At 51.1% G+C, this 22,809-nt stretch overlaps 1 protein-coding gene across 1 annotated transcript; it reads right to left on the reverse strand.

Moving 5' to 3' along the window:
- Positions 1-256: 256 nt before the first annotated feature.
- Positions 257-22,458, reverse strand: LOC116744063. Its single transcript, XM_032613363.1, has 17 exons — positions 22,307-22,458; positions 21,863-22,240; positions 21,384-21,662; positions 21,106-21,153; positions 19,718-19,814; positions 18,714-18,795; positions 16,031-16,200; positions 13,592-13,746; positions 10,244-10,315; positions 9,815-10,178; positions 9,299-9,777; positions 9,030-9,077; positions 6,336-6,593; positions 5,966-6,250; positions 5,569-5,659; positions 5,138-5,384; positions 257-1,092 (listed from the first exon to the last, which is right to left on the reverse strand). The coding sequence occupies exons 1-17, from the start codon at positions 22,338-22,340 to the stop codon at positions 910-912; spliced, it is 3,270 nt and encodes a 1,089-aa protein (XP_032469254.1). The 5' UTR covers positions 22,341-22,458; the 3' UTR covers positions 257-909.
- Positions 22,459-22,809: the final 351 nt, after the last annotated feature.

Genomic DNA, 22,809 nt, shown 5'->3' on the forward strand with positions numbered 1-22,809 from the left:
TTATCATTTTATTTATTTTTGGCTGCGTTGGGTCTTTGTTGCTGCGTGCGGGTTTTCTCTAGTCAGGGTGAGCAGGGGCTACTCTTCGTCGCGGCGCGCGGGCTTCTCATTGTGGTGGCTTCCCTTGTTGCGGAGCACGGGCTCTAGGCATGTGGGCTTCAGTAGTTGTGGCACGCGGGTTCAGTAGTTGTGGCTCGAGGGCTCTAGAGCGCAGGCTCAGTAGTTGTGGTGCATGGGCTTCGTTGCTCTGCGGCATGTGGGATCTTCCCAGACCAGGGCTTGAACCTGTGTCCCCTGCATTGGCAGGTGAATTCTTAACCACTGTGCCACCAGGGAAGCCTTCAAATTTATTTTTAAATTTATATATCCTGGGTTAGATACATGTATTGGGAAATATCGTCTCCATCCAGAGAGGTAAATTTAGATTTACTTAAAAAAATAATACATGTTTTATCTTCTCCCTCCCAGAAAAACAAACACACAAAAAATAATTCGTGTTCTTAAAAACAGTCAGGCAAAATAGAAATATGTGGTAGAGCCAAAAGCTGACATCTCCCTCCATCCCGAGGTTAACTTAACACATAACGATGTAGTTAACAACTCCCAAAGTGCATTTTCCCCACTTAACAATGTACCTAATGGACATGATCCCCATTTTACAGAGCAGGAAACTGAAGCACAGAGAGGTAAAGTGACTTGCCTGATATAACACCCTTAGGGTTCCCAGGGCCTGGATTTGAACCTAGGACTCTCTGTGCCCTTTAGCCGCTCCAAGGAGCTTCACCTTCTCATTTATAAGCTCTGGCTCAGAGGGCAGCCAAGTCTTCAAGGATCGGTGCCTCGCACACATTTTCTTCAGAGATGCATTTTCTGGGCTCCAGCCTGGTTCTGGGGTTGGGGGCGGGGGCATCATTTCTGGATCTTGATCTCTGAGTACTCAGTGGTGTCCTGGTCCTCAAAGTTGTGGGTCCCCAGCCTGTGGAAGTTGAGGGTGGCGTAATGGAGCTCCTGCTCCTTCTCTGAGGTGGAGGTGGCCGGAGCTGGGGTCTGGTAGTCTGAGGGGCTGTCTGAACAGGATTCATTGAGGTGACCCTGAGTGGGACGAGAGAAGAGCTTCAGAGCTGGCTGTTGAGGTCTGGAGAAGGGAACCTGGGGCGTGAGGGGGGCAATTATTCCCTTATCCATTTCACACCCATTTCCTGAGGATTCACTCATTCACTCACTCATTCATTCATTCCTTTAATCACAGTGGTCTGTCCTTGTTTCTCACCCTACTGAATGCTTACAACTTCCCTTCACGGATGATATAAATGTTATCCTCATTTTACAGTTAGGAAAACAGACTGAGTGAGCAAGGTGAAGTGATTCTTCCACAGACAAGATCCCTGACCTTGCACAGTCTATGAGGACAAGGGGACTGTATGAAATTGTTGCACACTCAAAACTTATCGAATCGCAAATTGTGATTTGATGGACAGAAGCAGGGTGCTGTGGGTGAGAGTCACAGAGGTCTGCAGGAGACCTGAACTAGCCCCCAGGGCCTCACAGTGTGGTGGGGACAGGCCTGTGATTATTACAGGGATGCATGATGACAGTCGGTCTGGTATAGGGCAGGGGAATATTTAAATGACATAAATTGGCGTGACATTAAAGAAGAATGAATTAAAACAGAAACAGACTCACAGACATAGAGAACAGACTTGTGGTTGCCAAGGAGGGTGGGGTGGGGGAGGGATGGATTGGGAGTTTGGCATTAGCAGATGCAAACTATTATATATAGACTGGATAAACAACAAGGCCCTACTGTATAGCACAGGGAACTAAGTATCCAGTGATAGGGCTTCCCTGGTGGCACAGTGCTTAAGAATCCGCCTGCCAAAAAAAAAAAAAAGAATCTGCCTGCCAATGCAGGGGACATGGGTTTGAGCCCTGGTCCGGGAAGATCCCACATGCCGCGGAGCAACTAAGCCTGTGCGCCACAACTACTGAGCCCACGTGCCACAACTACTGAAGTCTGTGCGCCTAGAGCCTATGCTTTGCAACAAGAGAAGCTACTGCAACGAAAAGCCCGTGCACTGCAACGAAGAGTAGCCCCTGCTTGCCGCAACTAGAGAAAGCCCACATGCAGCAATGAAGACCCAACGCAGCCAAAAATAAATAAATAAGTTCATTAATTAAAAAAAAGCAATATCCAGTGATAAACCATAATGGAAAGGAATATGAAAAAGAATGTGTGTATATATATGTATATATATAAAACTGAATCACTTTGCTGTACAACAGAAATTAACACAACACTGTAAATCAGCTATACTTCAATAAAATACATTTTTTAAAAAAAGAAGGAAATAATGCCGTTTTCAGCAACATGGGTGGACCTAGAGATTATCATACTAAGTGAAGTAAGTCAGACAGAGAAAGACAAATATCATATAATTTCACTTATATGTAGAATCTAAAAGAATGATACAAAAGAACTTATTTACAAAACAGAAACAGACTCACAGACAGAAAGCAAACTTACGGTTACAGGGGAGGCAGGGAGGGATAAATCAGGAGTTTGGGATTAGTAGATACATACTATTACATATAAAACAGATAATCAACAGGGTCCTACTGTATAGCACTGGGAACTACGTATAATATCTTTTAATAAACTATAATGGAAAATAATCTGAAAAAGAATATATATATAGGAATCACTTTGCTGTATACCAGAAACTAACACAATATTGTAAATCAACTATAGTTCAATAAAAAATAAATAAATAAATTAATTGGGGCAAGAAAGATGACTGAGGGCTTGACCAGTGCAAATGGGATCAGGACAGAGGAAATCTCGAATGCAAACGCACAAAGTCACAAAGAGTGAGCCCTGCCTGGAGATATAAGGATCCTGGAACCACTTACAATATGGGGCAGGGGCGGGGGGATTTGCACACCAAGCGTGTCTGCAGCACCAGCTGGGTGTCCTACAATTCAGCTCAATTCTGACACTGTTAAGGGATCAGTCCCACAAGACTGTCCCACCCTCAACCTCATATGCCAATCACAAGTCCCAGATTCTCACCTGTGCTTCTGACCAGACAGCTGTCGATCAGAGATTCCCACAACCCCTCTCCTCAGATTCCATTAATTTGCTAGAGCAGCTCACAGAACTCAGAGAAATATTTCACTTACTAAATTAGCTGTTTTTTTAAATTAAAGTATATAACTCAGGAACAGCCAGATGGAAGAGATGTGTAGGGCAAGGTATAGGGAAAGGGTGCAGAGTTTCCACGCCCTCTCCGATTGCTTCAATCTCTTCAAATCTCCACTTGTTCACCAACCTGGAAGCTCTCTGAGCCCCATACTTTGAGGGGTTTTATGGAGGCTTCATTCCATAGTCATGATTGACTGAATCATTGGCCCTTGGGGATTGAACTCATCCTCCAGCCCCTTTCCCATCCCTGGAGGTCAGGGCGGGGGACTGAAAGTTCCAATCCCCCAATTGCATGGTTGGTTCTCCCAGTAACCAGCCCCCATCCTTAGGTGCTTCCCAAAAGTCACCCCATGAATATAACAGGAAATACTTTTATCACTCCCATCACAGGAAAGTTCAAGAGTTCTAGGAGCTTTGTGCCAGGAATAGGGGATAAAGACCAAATATATATTTCTTATTATAAATCATAATATCATAGAATATAATAAGCTCATTTTGTGGGGAGGGACAGGATGCCGGCTGGAGAACTTGGCAGGGGACAGATCACAGAACACCAGACTGAAGAATTTGGTCTTGATTTCCTAGGCCTGCGCTGTCCAGCGCAGGAGCCCCCAGCCACATGTGGCTCTTGAGCCCATGAAACGCCGTGAGTCAGAACAAAGATGTGCTGTGAGTACAAAATGCATACTGGAGTTCAAAGTCGAGAAAGAAAGAAAGAAAGAGAAAGAAAGAAAGAAAGAAATATGAAAGAAAGAAGAAAGAAGGAAGGAAAGAAAGAAAGAAAGAAGAAAGAAAGAAAGAAAGAAGGAAAGAGAAAGGAAGGAACAAAGGAAGGAAGGAAGGAAGAAAGAAGGAAAGAAAGAAAGAGGGGCTTCCCTTGTGGCGGAGTGGTTAAGAGTCTACCTGCCAGTGTAGGGGACATGGGTTTGAGTTCTGGTCCCTGGAGGATCCCACATGTCATGGAGCAACTAAACCCGTGAGCCACAACTACTGAGCCTGCACTCTAGAGCCCAAGAGCCACAACTACTGAGCCTGTGAGCCACAACTACTGAAGCTCTTGCACCTAGAGCCTGTGCTCCACAACAAGAGAAGTCACCACAATGAGAAGCCCACGCACCACAACGAAGAGTAGCCCCCACACGCTGCAACTAGAGAAAGCCCGTGTGCAGCAACAAAGACCCATGCAGCTAAAAATAAATAAATTAAAAAAAAAAAAGAAAGAAAGGGGGAGGGGGAGGGAGGGAGGGAAGAAGGAAGGAAGAAAGAAAAAGAAAAAGGAAAGAAAACAGAGGAAGGAAAGAAGGGAGAAGGAGAGAAGGAAAGAAAGAAAGAAAGAAAAGAAAGAAAGAGAAAGAAAGAAAAAGAAAAAAAAGAAATCTCAATAATTTGTATGTTTATGTTGACTGTTGATGACATGATGTTTGAAATAACACTTTGGCTACGTTGGGTTAAATAAAATATTATATTAAAATTGATCTCATGTTCCTTTCTACTATTTTATCTTGGCTAAGTTTTAAGTTATATACATGGCTCGCATCATACTTCTGTTGGATCTAGACAGTGGGGAGCAAGTACAGGCTGACTGAAGGACAGCTGTTAGGGGAATTTCTTGCCGAGAGCTTGTTCGGGGAGGAGAGATGAAGCCAGTGACCCAGCAGAGAGAATGTGAGGGCTCAGCAGGGAAGCGGCCAAATGGAGATGAGCTTTGCTAAAAGGAAGATGGACAGGACTTGGGCAATTCTTGGCTCTGGGAAGTGATGGAGGGGAAAGAGGAGAGGGTGATTTGAACGCAACAGGAAATTCAGGAGGAAGAACAGATTTGGAGGTGGGGAGGACGAACTCATTTTCTGAGGTGCTGAGTAAGCTGCTATGGCCCCTGTTAGGGGAGAGGTGTCCAGTGGAGACACTGGATGGAAAGTTGCCCACATCACTCACCAGAGAGATGGAAGTCAACGCGGGATGGACGCCATCTCTGCTTGACGCCTTCTCCACTGATTTCTTCCTGTAGATCTTCACTCTGAAGAGAGAGACCAGGGCCTTTCTTGGCTTGGTGGACTCACTGCATGGAGCTGAGAAGGACTGACCGAATGCAGGCCGGCATCCAGCTGCAGAGACCATGACCGGAACACCTGTTCCCTCCTCCAGGATGGCTGGCACCAGAGTCCACACTTGGCCAAGATGTCAGGAGGCTACATTCCTGATGCCGCTTCAACTAACGGCCTCCTTCCTGGCTTCATCACTCCACCGGGGCCCTCAGCTCTGAGCTTCGAGTTTTGAAAACGTCTTCGAGTCTCCCCCTCCTTCGCCCCTTGCCCCCCATACCACCACCTTGGGAAGTCTTGTCCCAAACTGGGGCCACCACTCACACAAAGAAGATGAGACAGAGAGCTAGCAGGGCTGTGGCGCCAGATCCCCCGACGGCCCCCCAAACCACACCGGTCCTGGGTGCTGGCCTCCCTGCAAGTAAGAGGCTTGGGCTGACCTGCAGTCTCCCTAAGCAGGCACCTAAGTGACCAGCCTTCTCAAATCCACGACCCACGAGTGTGCCCACTTCTATCCAGGACTCTGTCCTTTGTCCCCCATCCTTCTATATAATTGCAGGTTCCTGTGTCCCCAGCCCCCACCCCAGCCAACCGACAGAGGACCCTGAACTCTAGTTCCTGTTGCCCTGAATCAGGCCCATTTCTCTCCCTCTCAGTATCTTCTAGGACGCAGGCTCGTGTGTCCCCTTTCCCCGGACACGGCCCTTCATAGCTCCCAGACCTGGCAGCAGCAGGACAGTGGCGCTCTGTTTCCCGTGGCCGTTCTGGGCCTCGCAGCTGAGTCGGAGGCCAAAGCTGAGCCCGTGGCTGAGGCTCAGGGAGCTGTTGGCCCAGGGCCCAGCCGAGCTGGAGGTGACCTTGAAGGAGGCGTTGCTGAAATTCCCCTCCAGCAGCCCCTCCCCCAGCCGCCAGCGCAGGGAGGGGGCCGGCTGGGCTCGGGAGGAACAGTTGCAGTGCAGACCCTCCTCCTCCTGGGAGCAGGAGGGTTCCAGCAGCTGCGGGGGGTCTGTGGGGAGAGATGGGAGGGATCAGAGGAGACTCTCCCCTCCCTAGAACCCAGGCGTCCTTCCCTCAGGTGTGTTCCAACTCACTTTTCACAACGAGGCACAGAGATGCTTCCTTGGAGCCTAACGGATGCTGAGCTCGGCAGACATATTTCCCGTGGTCCTCCAGTTCCACCCGGGGCAGCTCCAGGACCCCAGGGTTCGAGGAATTGGAGGGGCTCAGGGTCAGGCTCCCCCGGATCCAGCTCATCCTGGCAGGAGGGTTGCTGTCGGCAACACAGTCCAGGCGTAGGAACTGGCCCTCCTGGACTGGGAGAGATAGGCTTTGGCCCAGACTTTCAGGTCCTGGCAAGACAGAGAGAAAGCTAGCTTCAGTCTGCCTGTCTATCTGTCTCTTCCATCGCCTAATGGCTCATATCTTCCCGTTTTGTAGCACTTGTCAATTTCCTCTGTGTAAAAACGCCCATCTTGGCCAATTTCAAGCACCTGATTTGAAGCCTCTGAACCCAGAAGTGGGAAAAGATGGACACAATTGCACAACGGGCTCTCGCCAACCAGTAAGAGCTAGTCCCAGTACATCACTGAATGCGACTTAAAAAAAAAAAATGGCGGGGGTTCCCTTGCGGTCCAGTGGTTAGGATTCTGTGCTTCCACTGCAGGGGGCACAGTCTACATCCCCGGTTGGGGAACTAAGATCCCACAAGCCACGCGGTGTGGCCAAGAAACATGGCATGTTTTTGCCTAGCAAAATCACCATACACTAAGTCAAAAGCCCATGATTAGGCTGGAAATAAATCCTTTCAACGTATACACAGATGATTGCGTTAATATGAAAAGAGTTTCTTCAAATCATCAAGAAAAAGACCACAAAGAAATACGCATGGGGCTTCCCTGGTGGCGCAGTGGTTGAGAGTCCGCCTGCCGATGCAGGGGACACGGGTTCGTGCCCCGGTCCGGGAGGATCCCACGTGCCGCGGAGCGGCTGGGCCCGTGAGCCATGGCCGCTGAGCCTGTGCGTCCGGAGCCTGTGCTCCGCAACGGGAGAGGCCACGACAGTGGGAGGCCCGCGTACCGCAATAAAAAAGAAAAAAAGAAAGACACGTGGTTTTTAAACACAATGAAAGATACGCAACCTATTCACAAAATGGTAATGCAAGTAACACGATAGTGTCTTCACTTATGGTATCAGCAAGGAAGAAAATGTTTAGCAGGGAAGTAGACACACGGCAGGGGGTAGTATAAGCAGGACAACTTCCGTGTGGCTCGATTTGGCAATATCTGTAGAAATTACAAACATACCCTTTGATCTAGGACTTTCTTCTCTCTCAGGAGTAATCTTCCAGACCCACACATTTGTCTTGTCTTTGCAAAGGACTGGAAACACCATAGTTTTCCACTAACAGGAGACCTATTAAGTACTTTATCATATAATATACTTCTAATTGGAAAACCATGGGCTCATTATTAAGAATGAAGAAGGTTTCCTATGTACAGATACAGGAAAATCTCCAAGATATACCAAGTTTGAGAAAAAGGCGAGTTTAGTTTGTAGAAATGTACCAATGTCACTTCCTTAGCTGTGACAAATACGCCATGTTGATGGAGGGTTTTAATGATGAGGTGAGAGATTTGTGGAAAGTCTCTGTACCGTGTGAGTCTAAAATTACTCCACATGAAAAGTTTAGTAAAAAATACTAATAGAGATGCAAAGCACGTGGGTAGCATGAGCTGCATATATGTGTGTGTTTTAAAATGTATGTGTGTAGGTTCTACTCGAAAAGATAACCAAGAGGGGAGATACATAAGTGCTGAATGCTATTTTATTCTTATTAAATTTTGCTAGGGACTGAACTATGTTCCCCTCAAATTCATATGTCAAAGCCCTCACCTCCAATACGATGGTATTTGGAGGTATTTGGTTCATATGTCAAAGCCCTCACCTCCAATATGATGGCATTTGGAGGTATTTGGATGGGTCTTTGAGAAGTCATTAGGGTTAGATGAGGTCATGAGATTGAGATTCTCGCGATGACGTTAGTGTTCTTATAGGAGATACCAGAGGACGTAGACAAAAAGCAGCCGTGCACAAGCCAGGAAGCGAGCCTTCACCAGGAACCCGATCAGCCGGCCCTTTGATCTGAGACTTCCCAGCCTCCAGCGCTGTGAGAAATAAATTCCTAGTTTTTAAGCCACCTAGTCTCTGGTATTTTATTGTGGCGGCCTGAGCTAACTAACACACATTGTATGCTTATTCTTTTCTTTTCTTTCTTTTTTAAACTACGTTCTATATTTTGTTTTATTTATTTATTTTGGCTGTGCCGTGCGGCATACAGGATCTTAGTTCCCTGAACAGGGACTGAACCTGCGCCCCCTGCATTGGGAGCGTGGAGGCTTAACCACAGGACCGCCAGGGAAGCCCCGTATGCTCACTATTGTAAACAATAACATTAAAATGAGGGAAGGAAACTGAAGGAGTAGGTGGGGTCTAGATCCTAAAGAGAATGAGGGCGGGATGTGGGACAAGGATGGAACCCTGGCAGTGGGGACAGCCACGTCCAACAGACAAGGAAGAGGCCACGCGATACCCCATGAGAGCAGGGTCAGCGAAAGGGGGAGGCCAGTGTGTAAGCTGATGAGCCAGTGGGGGCTTTCCCACCTCTGCTGTCCCCACCCCAGGCCTGAGCCTCTCTGCCATCTGAGTTCTGATCCCCAGCTCTGCTCCGAAGGGCAGAGACACTTCCACTTCCACCACACCCCTGGAGAAGAGAGGTTTAGACCTACCTGTGTCTTCTTTCCGGAACACTCTGATGGTCGGCTTCTGGGGTGCATCTGGACAGACAGACATAACTGTCCCCTTTTCAGTGGCAGGAAGGTAGGCATCGGCCCTTTTCCCCCAGAAACATTAGAAATAGGAAGAGGGTGGAGTAGTGTCCTCTTTCCTTCCTCCCCAGTCCCAGCTCGCAGGGCTCAGCACGCAGTAGCCCAGGTCCTCCCTCCCATCCCGAACGCCCTCCGCCCTCAGGGACCCGGCGTCCTGGCCCCGCGCTCACAGGACACGTTGAGCCTGATGGTTCTGTCTGTGCTCACGCCAGCTCCGGGGAAGGTCACTCGACAGGTGAGGTTGGTGCCATGGTCCTGGGGCCCCAGGGTGACGGTGAGCACCGAGGAGTGGGGGCTCTTGGGGTGCAGGGAAGTGAGGGCAACCCCGATCCAGGAGAAGGTGTGGGGTGTCCCCCTCCCACAGGCCCATGGCACTGCACAGGTGATATTCCTGGGGAGGCCAGATTCTAGGGTCCCCTGGACGTGGATGTCGGGTGTCTGTGTCAGAGCTGAAGAGGAGAGAGAAACAGACCCAGGCCCTGGAGGGGGGGCCCCGAGTGTGCCCCTCAGAGCTGTCTCTGCCCCAGGCCAGCCGCAGCGGCCTGTCCTCCTAGGTCCCCTAGGGCCCCTCCCAGGATGAGAAGACAGGGGGTCCCCTCCCAGCCCTGCCCTGGGGGCCCTCAGGGCCCCTGTGTCTGTGTGTCCTCTCCTTGACACCATCCTTACCTGTTACACGCAGGTAGAGCATCGTCTGTTTATAATTATATTTCACAGAAGGCCCTCTCTCCACCCTAAAGAAGTATGTCCCCGTGTCTCCCTGCCGTGCATCTCTGATGTCCAGGGAGCACTTGTAGGTCCGGGGGTCTCCAAGGAGGTGGAATCGGCCCTGGGTGTCCGTCAGCACCTCACGACCTGGGTTGTTTGTGGCCACTGGACGATCCTGGGGGCTTCTGGCCCCTTCCTTGAACCAGTAGCCGAAAGCTGGGACAGAGTCGTCCCAGTCCTCCCGGGGATAGCGGAAGCCGCAGGGCACGTGGACACACAGGCCCTCCTGCACCATCACAGACCCCTCCACCTGCAGCCAGTATCTCTCGTCCTGAGCCAGGGACCCTGCGGAGGAACAAGGGTCAGCTGCAGCCCTGCCCCGCCCACCCCTCTCCCCGCAGCCCACCCACCTGCCCACAGCAGGGACAGCAGCAGCAGCCGTGGCGGCAACAGCAGCATCTTCGGGGTAAGAGTGATGGGGCCTTCGTGTCACAGGATAGACAGGAAGCCCCACAGGAAGCCCAGAGCTGAGGTCAGAAGGTAGCCGACCACAAAAGAGGAACTCCTCACCCACATGCTGCCGGAGCTGCGTGGACCTTGGGGAGTCACCACTTCTACTTTCCGTGCAAGGCCCTGGTGAGGGTCACGAGCAGCGAATACAGCCCAAAGGCGTCTCCCGGATCCCTGTCCACAGCCTGTCCCTCCCACACCTCTGTCCGCAGGAAATCAGGCCGGTCAGTCCCCGTCAGGTGTGAGATGCAGGAGGAGCAGCCGGGAAAGCTCCATGCATGAAAGACGGGGATGGGTCCCGCCAGGGTGAGAGAGGTGGTGATTAGTTACTGAAATTGTAACAGGGAAGAGTCAATCCTGACTCCATGTTGGATCTGTTTCCTCTACTTTAACCTTTGCTTTCCACTGCTTTTGTTCATTAAAAGGATACTGTCTCTACATAATGGCCTGCCTCGGGGAACCCTGCCCCTCTGCCTGAAGGTTAAAACAAAGTGCCTTGGTTCAGGGAAACGTCTGGACGCTGTTCCACCCGTGGATGGCTGCAAGGGAGAAGAAATGAACACATTCCCTCCCCGAGGCTGGCCATTCCAGGAGATGTTTGCAAAGCTTGTGGCCTTTTTACTTTACTTCCTCATCTCCTCTCCCTCTCTGTGCTGTAAAAGAAACTGGCATCCAAGCCCCAGTAAAATGGTTTCTCAGAGACACTGGTCTGCTGTCTTCTAGGTCTGCCAGATTTCCGAATACAGTTGTCATCCCTTCCCTCAACACCTCACCTCTGATTCACACGCCCGTTGTGAGGCGAGCAGAGCAGGCTTGGACTTGGGAACAAAATGAACACGACAACGGCACAGGTGCACCTCTCCTTTCAGGGGAGTGGAGCACAAGGCAAGAATGCGACAGACTTTGTCTCCACCCTTGAGAACTTCTCCAACGCCCCAGCTCCTGCTGATACAGTGTGAGATAGGGGCAGCCCAGATAGAGGCTTGGAGGAAACCCCATCGCTCCATGCAGCTAGAAGGCGAGTTCCCAGGTGTAAATGGACAGAGAGGATGAGACCAGGATCCAGGAGGGTGGTCACAAGGACATGATCCCACAGGTGGTCCTGAAGCTTCCTGACCTGCTCACAGCCCCCTGCCGCAGGCCTCCCTGCACATGCCAGGCTTGGGAGCCAGTGTGACAGCCAGTGTGACACGGGGGGGATGCCAGTTTTTGGAGGTAGGTGGGCCCTGCCCTTCTCCCTTCCAAGCCTCAGTTTTCTCATCTGTCACATGGAAGGATCACAGAGTTCAACCCTCGTCTGTGGGAGAATCTGATACAAGGACAGAGGTGGGCGTTTTCTACAGACTCTTCTGTGGCTGTCTTGCAGGTCAGGTGTCTGACCCTGCCCATTCCTCAGGGGTCATTCTGAGTCCCACCCTCAGCGAGAAGCTCGTGGTGGTCAGCGCTTCCCTGGGGCTTCCTCCCCTGAGGGCTTTAATGCGGGGCTCAGGGGCACAGGCTCTGCAGCAGATGGCTCTAGGCTGGAGCCGGCTTCCCTAATCTTTGCTGTGCCGCCTTGGGGAGGGGCTTAACCACTCTGTGCAGAGGTGTGCCTATGCTCACACGGTGTTGGAAGCTGAATTGTGTCACGCCCCAAATTCATACGTGCATGTCCTAACCCCCAGTACCTCTAAATGTGATTGCATTTGGAGACAAGGCCTTTAAAGAGGTAATTAATATAAAATCAGGTCATTGGGGTGGGCCTTAACCTAATAGGACTGGTGTCCTTGTAAGAAAGAGAGATTAGGACACAGACACCTACTGGGGGAAGACCACGTGAAGATACAGGGAGAAGACGGCCATCTACGAGCCAAGGAGAGAGGCCTCAGAAGGATGTCTATATACGTGTAACTGAATCACTTTGCTGTACAGCATTAATTAGCACAACACTGTAAAGCAACTGCACTTCAATTAAAAATTTAAAAAATTTAAAATAATAATAAGAAGAAGCCAGCCCTGCTGACACTTTGATCTCAGACTTCCAGCCTCCTGATCTGTGAGGAAATGAATTTCTGTTGCTCAAGCCACCCAGTCGGCCGTACTTCCTTACGGCAGCCCTAGCAAGTGAACCCACGGGGTCACCCCGAAGATTCGACGTGTTCGTACAAGTGGAGGGCTCAGAGCAGCCTAGAGCAGCCCAAATTGACGCAGCCCACACAGTGGCCAGTGGTCAGCCTGCAGGATGGGGCCACTCCAAGGACAGGAGGAGAAAAGGGAATGAAAGAGGTGGTAACCCGGGGACACCGCGGCTTCTCCTCCTGGTCTCAGAGTGGCGGCAGCGAGTGGTGGCGTGAAGCGAGATCTTACTTCGCTGCCCAGGAATTGAACCTGCGGAGCCTGGATGAAAACCAGGAATCCCGGCCACCACACCCCCTGGCCCTTGCCCCCAGTGAAAAATGCATCTCTCACGGAGGCAAAACTGTAAAAACAGGTACAAAGCTTATTATTAGAGACACAGCACAACAACAAGTGGGAGAGCACACAGAGAAACAGTTTGTTTAGTTAAGATACAAGCAAGGCAGAGACGCACACCCGGAGGGAAAGGGTGTGGGCGTCCCCCCGCAATGAGGAAGAGCCCCGTAAAAAGGCGGTTACGTCATTCATATAGGGCCGTTCTTCCGGGTCTTTGTTTACCTTTGGCCAATTATCTGGTTTCTTTTTCCACACCTGACCTGCCCTAGGACCCTCAACAGCATGCGTGCGCAGCTTTTTTCCAAGATGGATTCCAGCCCAGAGGCCTATGGGACGGACTTAGCCTCACATGTTATGGGGTGGTGCCCCCTCCTTTTTGACCCCAAGGAGCCTTTCTGCGCATGTGCAATGTTTCCCTCGCCCCAAGGATGGGAAATGCATGGCCTCTTGATCTTTTAACAGGGTTTGTCCCACTCTGTTCCTGCCATAAAAATGTCCAGTGTCTGGTTATTTACCCTATTTCTGTCGCTGGTTTTTATATCGAGGTGCAGATCTCGAAAGATAGACAGGAGTCCGGTCATAAATATGGAGTCCTGGAGCCTGTTTGTCTCTTGCTTCAGGAAATGTAAACAGGGGGCTGGGAGTGAATGTCCGGCCTGGAGCCCATCTTCTTCTCACCCCAGGACGTGTTAACAAGAGGCCAGTTGTAAAGGTCTAGCCTGGAGCCCATCTGTCTCCTGCCTCACTCCGTGCACCGGCTCTGATCTCTACTCGTTCTTACTCCCCTCTGGCCACACTTCCGCTCCCCTCCCCAGGCCAGGACGTGCCGAACAGGTCGGTGTTCAGGCAGGTCCCTCCACTGGCTGAGCTGGTGGCCGCTCCTGCACCCTGGGTGCCTGTCTCCCATCTGTTGAGCAGTGTCCTGTGGGGTTGGGCTAAGGCGAGGCCACCACTGGAGGAGAACCAGCCAGGGTCAGGAAGGGGGATGGAGACACAATCACAGTCGGGCGTGGCCTGGGCTGGTGCAGCGGGGAGGACGGGGCGGTGAGAGCCCCAAGGAGGGAGAGAGGACATAACCCGGATGATGGGACAGGTGAGCTCATTCCTGACACTACGATGATAACCCTTGACTGTTTCTCAGTCAGGGTTTGGGAAACGGTGGGTGTGAGTGTTCATCCTCGTTTGGCTGTAGGAACTGGGATGCCCTGACTCTGCATTGTTTTTCCAGTCCTGGGGTCCTAAACCGACCTGCCTTCTTACCACTTTCCAGAATTCTCCTTTGGTTGTGTCTTGCACCATTCGCAGGGTTTATAGTTGTGAACAGAGGGAGAAGCAGGGAACAATGGGCCAATGTCATCTTGCCTGGATTGGAAAGCTAACCATCGACCTTTAATGTGTTGAGTCACATCATGCAGGCTGACATTATCATAAATGAAAGTCTGACTTAACTGTTCTTTCTGGGTGTAGGCGCCGGGTTTGGGCACCAAGCCTTTTCTTACACCACACCAGAATCTTTCATCTGTTCAAGTGTCACTTTAGAAACTGGGGCGTCATGCATTATCCCTGCCATGGTTTTGGTACTGCTGGTATATTTGGGGCTGTTTTTGTTTCAGCTGATTTGCAGTAAAATTAGAGTGTTAGGCTTTGTAGGAGGACGTTTACAAGCTCTTGCTTCCCTCTACCTTCTCAACCCAGACTATAATTTTGAACTCACTTTGAAGGATAAGAAGGTGTTAGCCAGATGACTTCATGGGGCTGGGTCTTCCTGGAAGGAGAGATGCAGGTGCTCAAAGACAGTGAGGGATGCATCAGAATGGGTTCTTAGAGAATGGCTTGAGGGATAGGTGGCTTGGGGTACGGTGATGGAGAAGCAGATTGGGTGAGACTAAGAATAACCTGGAACAGAGGTCAGAAAACTACAACCCTGGGGCTGCCTGTTTTTGTGAATAAAATTTTGTTGGCACCCAGCCACATTAATTCGTTTGCAAATTGTCTATGGTTGCTTTTGCACTACAGTTGAATAGTTGCAACGGAGACCCTATGGCTTGAAAAGCCCAAATAGTTACTATCTGGCCCTTTAGCAGAAAGGTCTCCTGACCCCTGACCTAAAACGTCAGGTTGAGAAGCTTGTAAATTATTCTTTGGGCTTGAGGAGAGAGCAGTATTTTGGCTATGGTCAGCTCTAAGATTTAGGAAATTCTCTAAATGTTATTACTTGATTTTGGCCATAGCAGGACTAGTAGAAGACAGGGAGGGTGGAAAGGGAAGATTCAGGAATGGAAAGAGATGGTGCTGGAGGTCCAGTGAAGGAAGGGATCCATGGGAGGGTTTTGAGTAGACAGTGAGACTGACACGTAGCGGATGTGGTGCCCGGGACAGGACATACCCAGCCTCTGGGTGAAATGTGCAAACAAACAAAAAAAATCTTGCCTGCCGTTTCAGTAAACAAAGGATGTTGTCCTCCATTAAACAATCAACCACTGCGGTCTCCCCCGAAGGTGTGCCCTGAGGGGAATTCAGGATGGAGAAAAAAACGATCCTGGCCCTAGATCGTTAAGGCGCATATCTAAGGAATCATTTCCCATCAGCTCAGACTCCTGCATCTTCCCATACATAGAAAAGCTCTAAAAGCTCCAAAGTCATTACTCTGAGACGTCTGATTTTTGTGGTTAGACATCTTTTGATGTTCGACTACATGTTTGTTTGTTTGTTTTCAGCACAAACACCTTTATATCCTGGCTCCTCCCCGACCTCTTTGGAGCAGCTCGTCAGAGCTATGGGAGAGGCTGTCTCCCAGGCTACAGTCCTCAGCAAGGTCCCCAAATAAAACATAACGTGCAACTTTTAGGTGGTGTCCTTTTTTTTCAGTGGACAAAGGTCACAATGTATGAAGACTTCTGTTGCATATCTGGTACTTTCGTTTAATCCTTACAACACCCTCGTGTTGCCGGGCCTCTCACATCCATTTCTCCAAAGCAGAAAACCAAGACATGGAGGGGAACGGTGTCACGCATGCTATCATACTCTCAATGAATGAAAAAGCGTGGATTTGATGCCAGGTCTCTCTGAACGCAAAGCCTAAGATAGTTCCAATATAGCAGGAAAGTCACTAACAGTAGTTCATAAACCCATCACCTATGGGGATGTTAAGTCTCTAAGGATTAGCCTGTGGGTCCCCCTTCCTGTGGAGGAAATGGACGTTCTGGCTGAGGCTGAGGCCGCGTTCGGTTCCTCACTTGGTCCTGTTCTCCGCGTGTTCTGAGTGGGTGCTCTCCTCAGGATGGTGCATCCCATGGAAGCTGAGGGAGGCGTAATGCAGCTCCTCCTCCATCCCCAAGGTGGGGGTGGCCCCTGCCGAGCTCGTGGGGTAAGGAGGATCCTCTAACTTGGACTCTTGCCGGTGATCCTGGATGGAGAGCAAAGGAAGGGGTCAGATCAAGGTAGTTTCGGGGGGAGAAGGGAGAGAGGGTCCAGGAAGTGAATTTGACTCTGGGACAGAGCGTCTATTCATTCTTCCATTCTGTTACCAAACGTTTCTGAAGGTGCCATTTATTCCGTCATCCAACAAATGTAATGCTATAGATTGTTTTCCAGTTCTACTGAGCACCCACACAGACCTATGGAGAAAATATTACTATGTTACAGGGAGAGAAACGAAGTCTCAGAGAGGGTAGGTTCTTCCCAGGGTCACACATCTATCACAAACTCAACTCCTGGCCCTCTGAGGTTTCCTGAGGTTTTCCATCAACAGGAGGGCGTTTATGGAAAAACTCACTTTTCCTGTGTGTCTCTCCTTTACTCTTACCACACTCGCAGCGCTTCTGACACCAGATGTGTGGGTTCTTTGTACACCCACACCGAGGAATTCTCCCACGCCAGCTGGGTGTCCTACAACGTAACTCAGTTCTGATACTATCTGCCTGGAGATAGTGTCAGATCCCACTGGTTAAGGGCTCAATCCCATGAGACTGCCTCCCCCCCCACTTCACATGTCCATCACAAGTCCAGGTTGTCACCTGTGCTTCTGACCAGCTGGCTAGAAATCAGAGGTTCCTATGACCTCCTCCTCAGGTTTGATTAATTTGCTAGAGTGGCTCACAGAACTCAGGAAAACCATTTACTTACTAGATTACTAGTTTATTATAAAAGGATATAGCTTAGGAAGGCAGGAAAAGTCCGATGAAGAGACACACAGGGCAAGGTATGTGGGAAGGGGGGCAGGGTTTCCATCCCCTCTCAAGACACATCACTCTCCCAGCACCTCCACTTGTTCACCAGCCAGAAGCTCCCTGTACCCCATCCTATTGGGATTTTTATGGAGGCTTCATCATGATTAAGTGATGCATCTCTCCAATGCGTCAGGTTTGTCCCAACCTCTGAGCCCAGCACTTGTGGCTCCCTCTGTTTAGAGCCCTTCAACGACTCTCTTTCAGGGGCTCACACTGTGTTCCTTCCCTTCCTGCAGGTGTTTTCTCAAAGACTCCCACCCCCAGAACTGTCCCTCCCATTGCATTTCCCTCCATAGCTCTCATTTCCTGTATATTTTCCCTACTTACCTGTTCCTTGCTTTCGCCACAACCGCCCCACTCCCCTCAGTAAATGTAAGTCCTTGACAGCAAGGGACATTTTCCACTCGTAACATGTGTCTCCGTAAAAACACAGACATTACCCAAGTTCTCAGAACAATCAACAAGTGGGAGATAGTTGCTGAAGGAATAAGTGAAGGCATGGGTGATGGATTCGCTCAGAAACCTCGGTGATGGCCGTATTAGTCATAGCTCAAGAAATGAATGAAAGTCAGGGATCAGAGGGTAAGCATGAGTAGGGCTGGTTGATACGGACACGTGAGGAGAAGGGGGCAGATGGGCAATGATTCTGAGGGGCAGAAATCTTACTTTGCTTGAGCAAGCCTGTTTGGAAGAAGCGCAGCGTTAAAGCTGACTCTGGTTTTCCCGCCCTAAATGTCAATCAAGTTGCTAGGCACTGGAGAAATAGTGCATTTCACACTTGGGCAGGATGGGACGACTGTCTAATACAGATGCAGGCAATGCAGACGCAGGCAATGCAGATGTTTGGGGGAAGGTGGGGAGGCTTCAGCAGGATAAGAACTAAGTGGGGAGCTCAGCTCAAAGGGAGCGTTTGTATCAAGCTGTATTTAGAAGAAACACAGACGTGCTTTGCAGTATATCAGTGCAGGAAGAGGTGATGGGGGAAAGGCATAGATCTCTGTTTGGGAGTCAGGAACAAGAGTACCAGGGATGAATTGGAGAACCCAGCAGGAGTATATTTAGGGATGTATTCACCATGTGTTTCTGATGTTTTGACAACTGGGGCTTTGTTAACCCTCGAGGGATTGCCCCTGCCAGTGCTAGTCAAGTTCTAGAGATTCTAAGGGGTCTGCCTGCAAGCCTGCCCTTCATATTGCAAATCGATCAGCCCAAACCACTTCCTTTATCAAACTCTTACTCTCTGGACCATTATCCTGCTCTCATCGCCCCGGGGCCAGGTACCAGAAAACCAGAGACAACCCCTACACCCCAGAGCATTCTGAAACCATTCAAACTAGACAGTCCTCAGTCTGCTTACCCTGCCTGTTCCTTCCCACATAAACCACAAAATCTCTTGCCCAGGTTTCCTCCTCACTCCCTCTGCCTCTTGACAGACCCTTGTGCTGCCTCTCATGGCCCTGCAGGGTGTGGCACGCCCCCTCCTCTTGGGAACTGTACTACCTGTCTTTTTTGTGACAATCGTCTCCTGATCTGTTGGCCTCACACAGAGGAATCATAATAAATCCTACATTTTCAAAAAAGCAGGAAGGGGAAGAGCTCATTTCTGGACATGCTGAATGGAGCATGGCTGTGGGCCACCCCGGGAGATCTGCAGGGCACGCTGCATTGCCGGGATGCCCGTGTCACTCACCGGGGAAGTTGGTCCTATGGCAGGCTGGATGTCCTCCATACCCACTGCAGTCCTGGCTGCTTTCTTCCTGTAGGTCTTCGCTCTGTTGGGAGACACTAGGGTCTGTGACACAGGGTGTCTCTTTTGAGGCTGGAGTGAGTGACTAAGGCAGATCAAGAGTAGGGTGAGCCCAACATATTCAGAAAAAACCATAATTCGAAAAGATACATGCACCCCAACGTTCATAGCAGCACATTTACAATGGCCTGGATGTGGAAGCAACCTAAATGTCCATCGACAGAGGAATGGATAGAGAAGATGTGGCACATATATACAGTGGAATATTACTCAGCCATGAAAAAGAACAAAATAATGCCATTTTCTGGGACATGGATGGACCTAGAGATTGTCATACTGAGTGAAGTAAGCCAGACAGAGAAAGGCAAATGTCATGGCTTATATGTGGAATCTAAAAAAATGGTACAAATGGACTTATTTACAAAACAGAAATAGAGTCACAGACGCAGAAAACAAACTTATGGTTACCAAGGGGGAAAAGGGGTGGGATAAATTGGGAGATTGGGATTGACATATACACACTGCTACAAATAAAGCAGATAACTAATAAGGACCTACTGTATAGCACAGGGAACCCTGCTCACTACTTTGTAATGACATATGGGAATAGAATCTACAAAAGAGTGGATATATGTGTATGCATAACTTATTCACTTTGCTGTACACCAGAAACTAACGCAACATTGTAAATCAACTCTACTCCAATAAAAAATAAAAATTAAAAGGGTAGAGGGAGCCCAGGAGCCTTTATAACAAGACTGTAACAAGGTCCCTTCTCCCTCCCGGCTTCTGGATCTCGGACCAGGGCTGGGAACACACTCATGTCTGGCTGGGTGTCTACGAGCTGGATCCTCACTACCCCTGCAGCGCCCCACCCTTGCTCTGGGTCCGCACAACCCCTCCAGGCCCCTCTTCTCCTCCACTGGCCCACAGCCAACCCAACTCACGTGAAGAAGACGAGGCACAGGCAGAGAACAAGCAGCATGGTGACACAAGCTCCCCCAAGGGCCCCCTCAATCACTCCTGCCCTGGTCCCCAATTTTCCTGCATACAAGAGAGACTCGGGGAGAATTCCAATCTTGGTGAGGAGATATAAGTCTCCTCCTCTCCTTAGCAGGTAGAGAGGAGTGCCCCTCCCTTCCCACCGAGGGTTCAGCCCCTAGGTTCCCCCACCGTTTGTAGGACCTCAGCCTTGTCCAAAAGGACAGTCTATGCCACACTTCCTCTCCAGCCCACATACTCTCAACAAACTTCAGCTCTTCGTGGAGTCAGCTATTTCTCCATCCAGGGTCTCTCTGCAAAAGACTCCAGACCTGGCCACAGCAGAGCCATGAGGTTCTGTGCCCCGTGGACATTCCAGAGAGACAGACAGACAGAGAGCACTGTGGGATGCTGAAGGGCCTTGTCTCTCCTTCGTTCCAGGGAGGGGGTCTAAATCTGCTCTCCTGGCCTCTATTGGCCCTGTCACTCAGGGTCCACGGTGATCTTTTGTGCCTTCAGAAGGAGGTGGCAGCAGGAAGCCCAGACAGCTCTCCTGGCCCTGCCTGGTGGCACCCCGACACCCGGGGCAAGGGATGTGCGTCTGGGCGTCACCTGTCAACAGATTGGTGGGCACTGCTGAGACAGCCCTAATGGGGCTCTGCCCAGACGGGCGACCAGATGTTATGACCAGTGGGAATGCAGCAGTGAGGGGAGCGCTGGGCTCCAGAGAGGGCTCAGGGTGAGGGCTGAGGGGCTGACAGTCACAAAAATGGTCCAAAGAGATGTTGGGATAATGAAACTATTCTGTATGATACTATAATGGCAGATACATTTCATTATACTTTGTCCAAACGCATGAAATGTACAACAGCAAGAGGGAACCCTAATGTCAATCATGCACTTTGGTTGAAAATGACGTGTCAGTGGAGATTCATCGATTGTAACAGGTACCCTCTGGTGGGGCAGGCTGTTGGGGGGAGGCCATGCGTGTCTGGGAAAGTGCAGCGGGGACAAGGGAAGTCTCTTTACCTTCTGACGAATTCTGCTACGAACCCAAATCGGTTCCTAAAGATAAAAGTCTACTTAAAAAATGCCCGCCCGCAAGGCCTTCGGTGACCGGAGAAAGATAAAGATCATATTTAGAAGAGGCAGAGAGGGAGGTGTGGGTCACTTTGGCAAGACCAGAGTCGGAAGATACTGCCGGAAGAGACCTAATGGGGGCTTCTTGTGTCTAAATGCAGGACCACTCCCGACCTGCACCATTTGAGCTCTGAAAGTGCAGCTCTGACCCAACCTGGAAGAGAACCCACTCCAGTCAATGCCCCATGGATGGGGGGGGGGGGCTCCATCTTACCTGTGCCATCCCCAGAGCACACACCACTTCCTGTGCTCTGTGGAGCACCTAAGAGAGGAAGACAGGATTTCCTTCCTCAGTGAGAGGACTGGGGTGATATAAGCGTAGGCATCCCCCCCACACACACCCAGAAGCCACAGAAATGCAAGAGGGACAGGGCTTCTGTCTTCTAGGCCCTCCTACTCAGCCAGGTCTCCAGGCAACAACACCCAGCATCCCCGGCCTGGCCCACCTGCCCCCATCCCCTCACGCCCCAGGCATCACGGCGCAGCGCTCACAGGTGACACTGAGCTGGATGGTCCTCTCCACGATCACACCGCTTGCGGGGAACATCACCTGACAGGTGAGATTGGTGCCATTGTCCTGGGGCTGTGGGGTGATGGTGAGCACTGAGGACAGGTGAGTCCTGGGGCCCAGGGAGGTGAGGGCGGCTGACGTCCAGGAGAAGATGGGGGGCATGCCCTGCTCACAGGCCCAGGGCACAGAGCAGGTCAGGTTCCCGGGGCGGCCCGCCTCCAGCGTCGCAGGAGTGAGGATGTGGGGTGTGTGGTTCAGGGCTGATGAAGAGCGGGGAGACGAGGTCAGGAGGAGGGTTAGAGGTGCAGCCCTGAGATAAGCTTCAGGCTTTGGTCCAGTCCCTCTTTCTGACCCCCCACTTGCTTTACCCCCGACCCCTCCCAGGAGGAGGTCCTATCCGAGTCCTGCCCTGGGGCTCCAGGTCCTTCCCCCGAGGCCTCTCCCGGACCCCGCTCCTTACCCGTCACATGCAAGGAGAGCAGGTTAGACTTATAACTCCGTAATGTCTTTCCTCTTTCCACATGAAAATAATATGAACCTTGATCCCTCCTCCTGGCGTCTCTGATGTCCAGGGAGCAATCGTTTCCATGGTCCCCTAGGAGGTGGAATCGGCCTTGGGTCTCGTCCTGAACTTCACGTCCTGCGTTGTTTGTGGCCACAGGGGCAGCCAGCCTCTCATCGGCCCCTTCCCGGAACCAGTAGCCGAAAACTGGGGCGGTTTTGTCGCTCTTTTTCCAGCGATAGGAGAAAAAGCAGGGCACGCGGACACACAGGCCCTCCTGCACCGTCACGGAGTCCTGCACTTCCAGCCAGTATTCGCTGTCCTGAGCCAGGGACCCTGCGGGGAAACGAGGGTCAGCTGCAGCCCCTGCCCTGCCCACCCCTCTCCCCGCAGCCCACCCACCTGCCCACAGCAGGGACAGCAGCAGCGGCAGCATCTCTGAGACGGAGGGCCTCTGGGCGTCCTGTGTGTGAAAAGAGAAGGGGCAGGAGAGAGGGAGGTAAGGCTGCGGGGAGACCCACGGGAAGCCGGGGAGGAACACAAGACCCAGCTGTTCACAGAAGAGGAACTGCAGAGCCGGAGCTCGGCCCCCCTCCGCACAGAGCGGACGGACACCCCTCGGTCCAGAGACCCCGGAGACCTGCCCAGAGAGGAGCAGGCAAGGAGGAGAGCCCTGTCCTGCCCCCCATCTCGGGTGGGTCCTTCCAGCACCAGAGCCTCTGAGGACACGGAGGCGTAGGACACGGTGAGCCTCCTAAGGTCCTCCCGTCTGAGCGCCGCTGTCTACACCAGGGAGCCGCTCAGCTCCTCTCTTGACCTGGAGGGTCCCAGCCTCACCTGGACCCTCGGGTGGTCGGTCCTGCAAGATGTAGGGTTCTTTAGGGTCTGTGTGAACGTCTGGGGCA

Source organism: Phocoena sinus, chromosome 19 (genome assembly GCF_008692025.1).
Source record: "Phocoena sinus isolate mPhoSin1 chromosome 19, mPhoSin1.pri, whole genome shotgun sequence".
NCBI lineage: Eukaryota > Metazoa > Chordata > Mammalia > Artiodactyla > Phocoenidae > Phocoena > Phocoena sinus.

Coding starts and splice junctions, on each gene's coding strand:
- LOC116744063 (XM_032613363.1), bottom strand. CDS start 22,340: ATGCTGCCGCTGCTGCTGTCCCTGCTGTGGGCAG. Junction 18,796..19,717: donor CTGTGCCTCGTCTTCTTCAC/GTGAGTTGGGTT, acceptor GTCTCCCAACAG/AGCGAAGACCTACAGGAAGA. Junction 10,316..13,591: donor GCCTGGGGAGGGGAGCGGAA/GTGTGGCCAGAG, acceptor TGTGACACGAAG/GCCCCATCACTCTTACCCCG.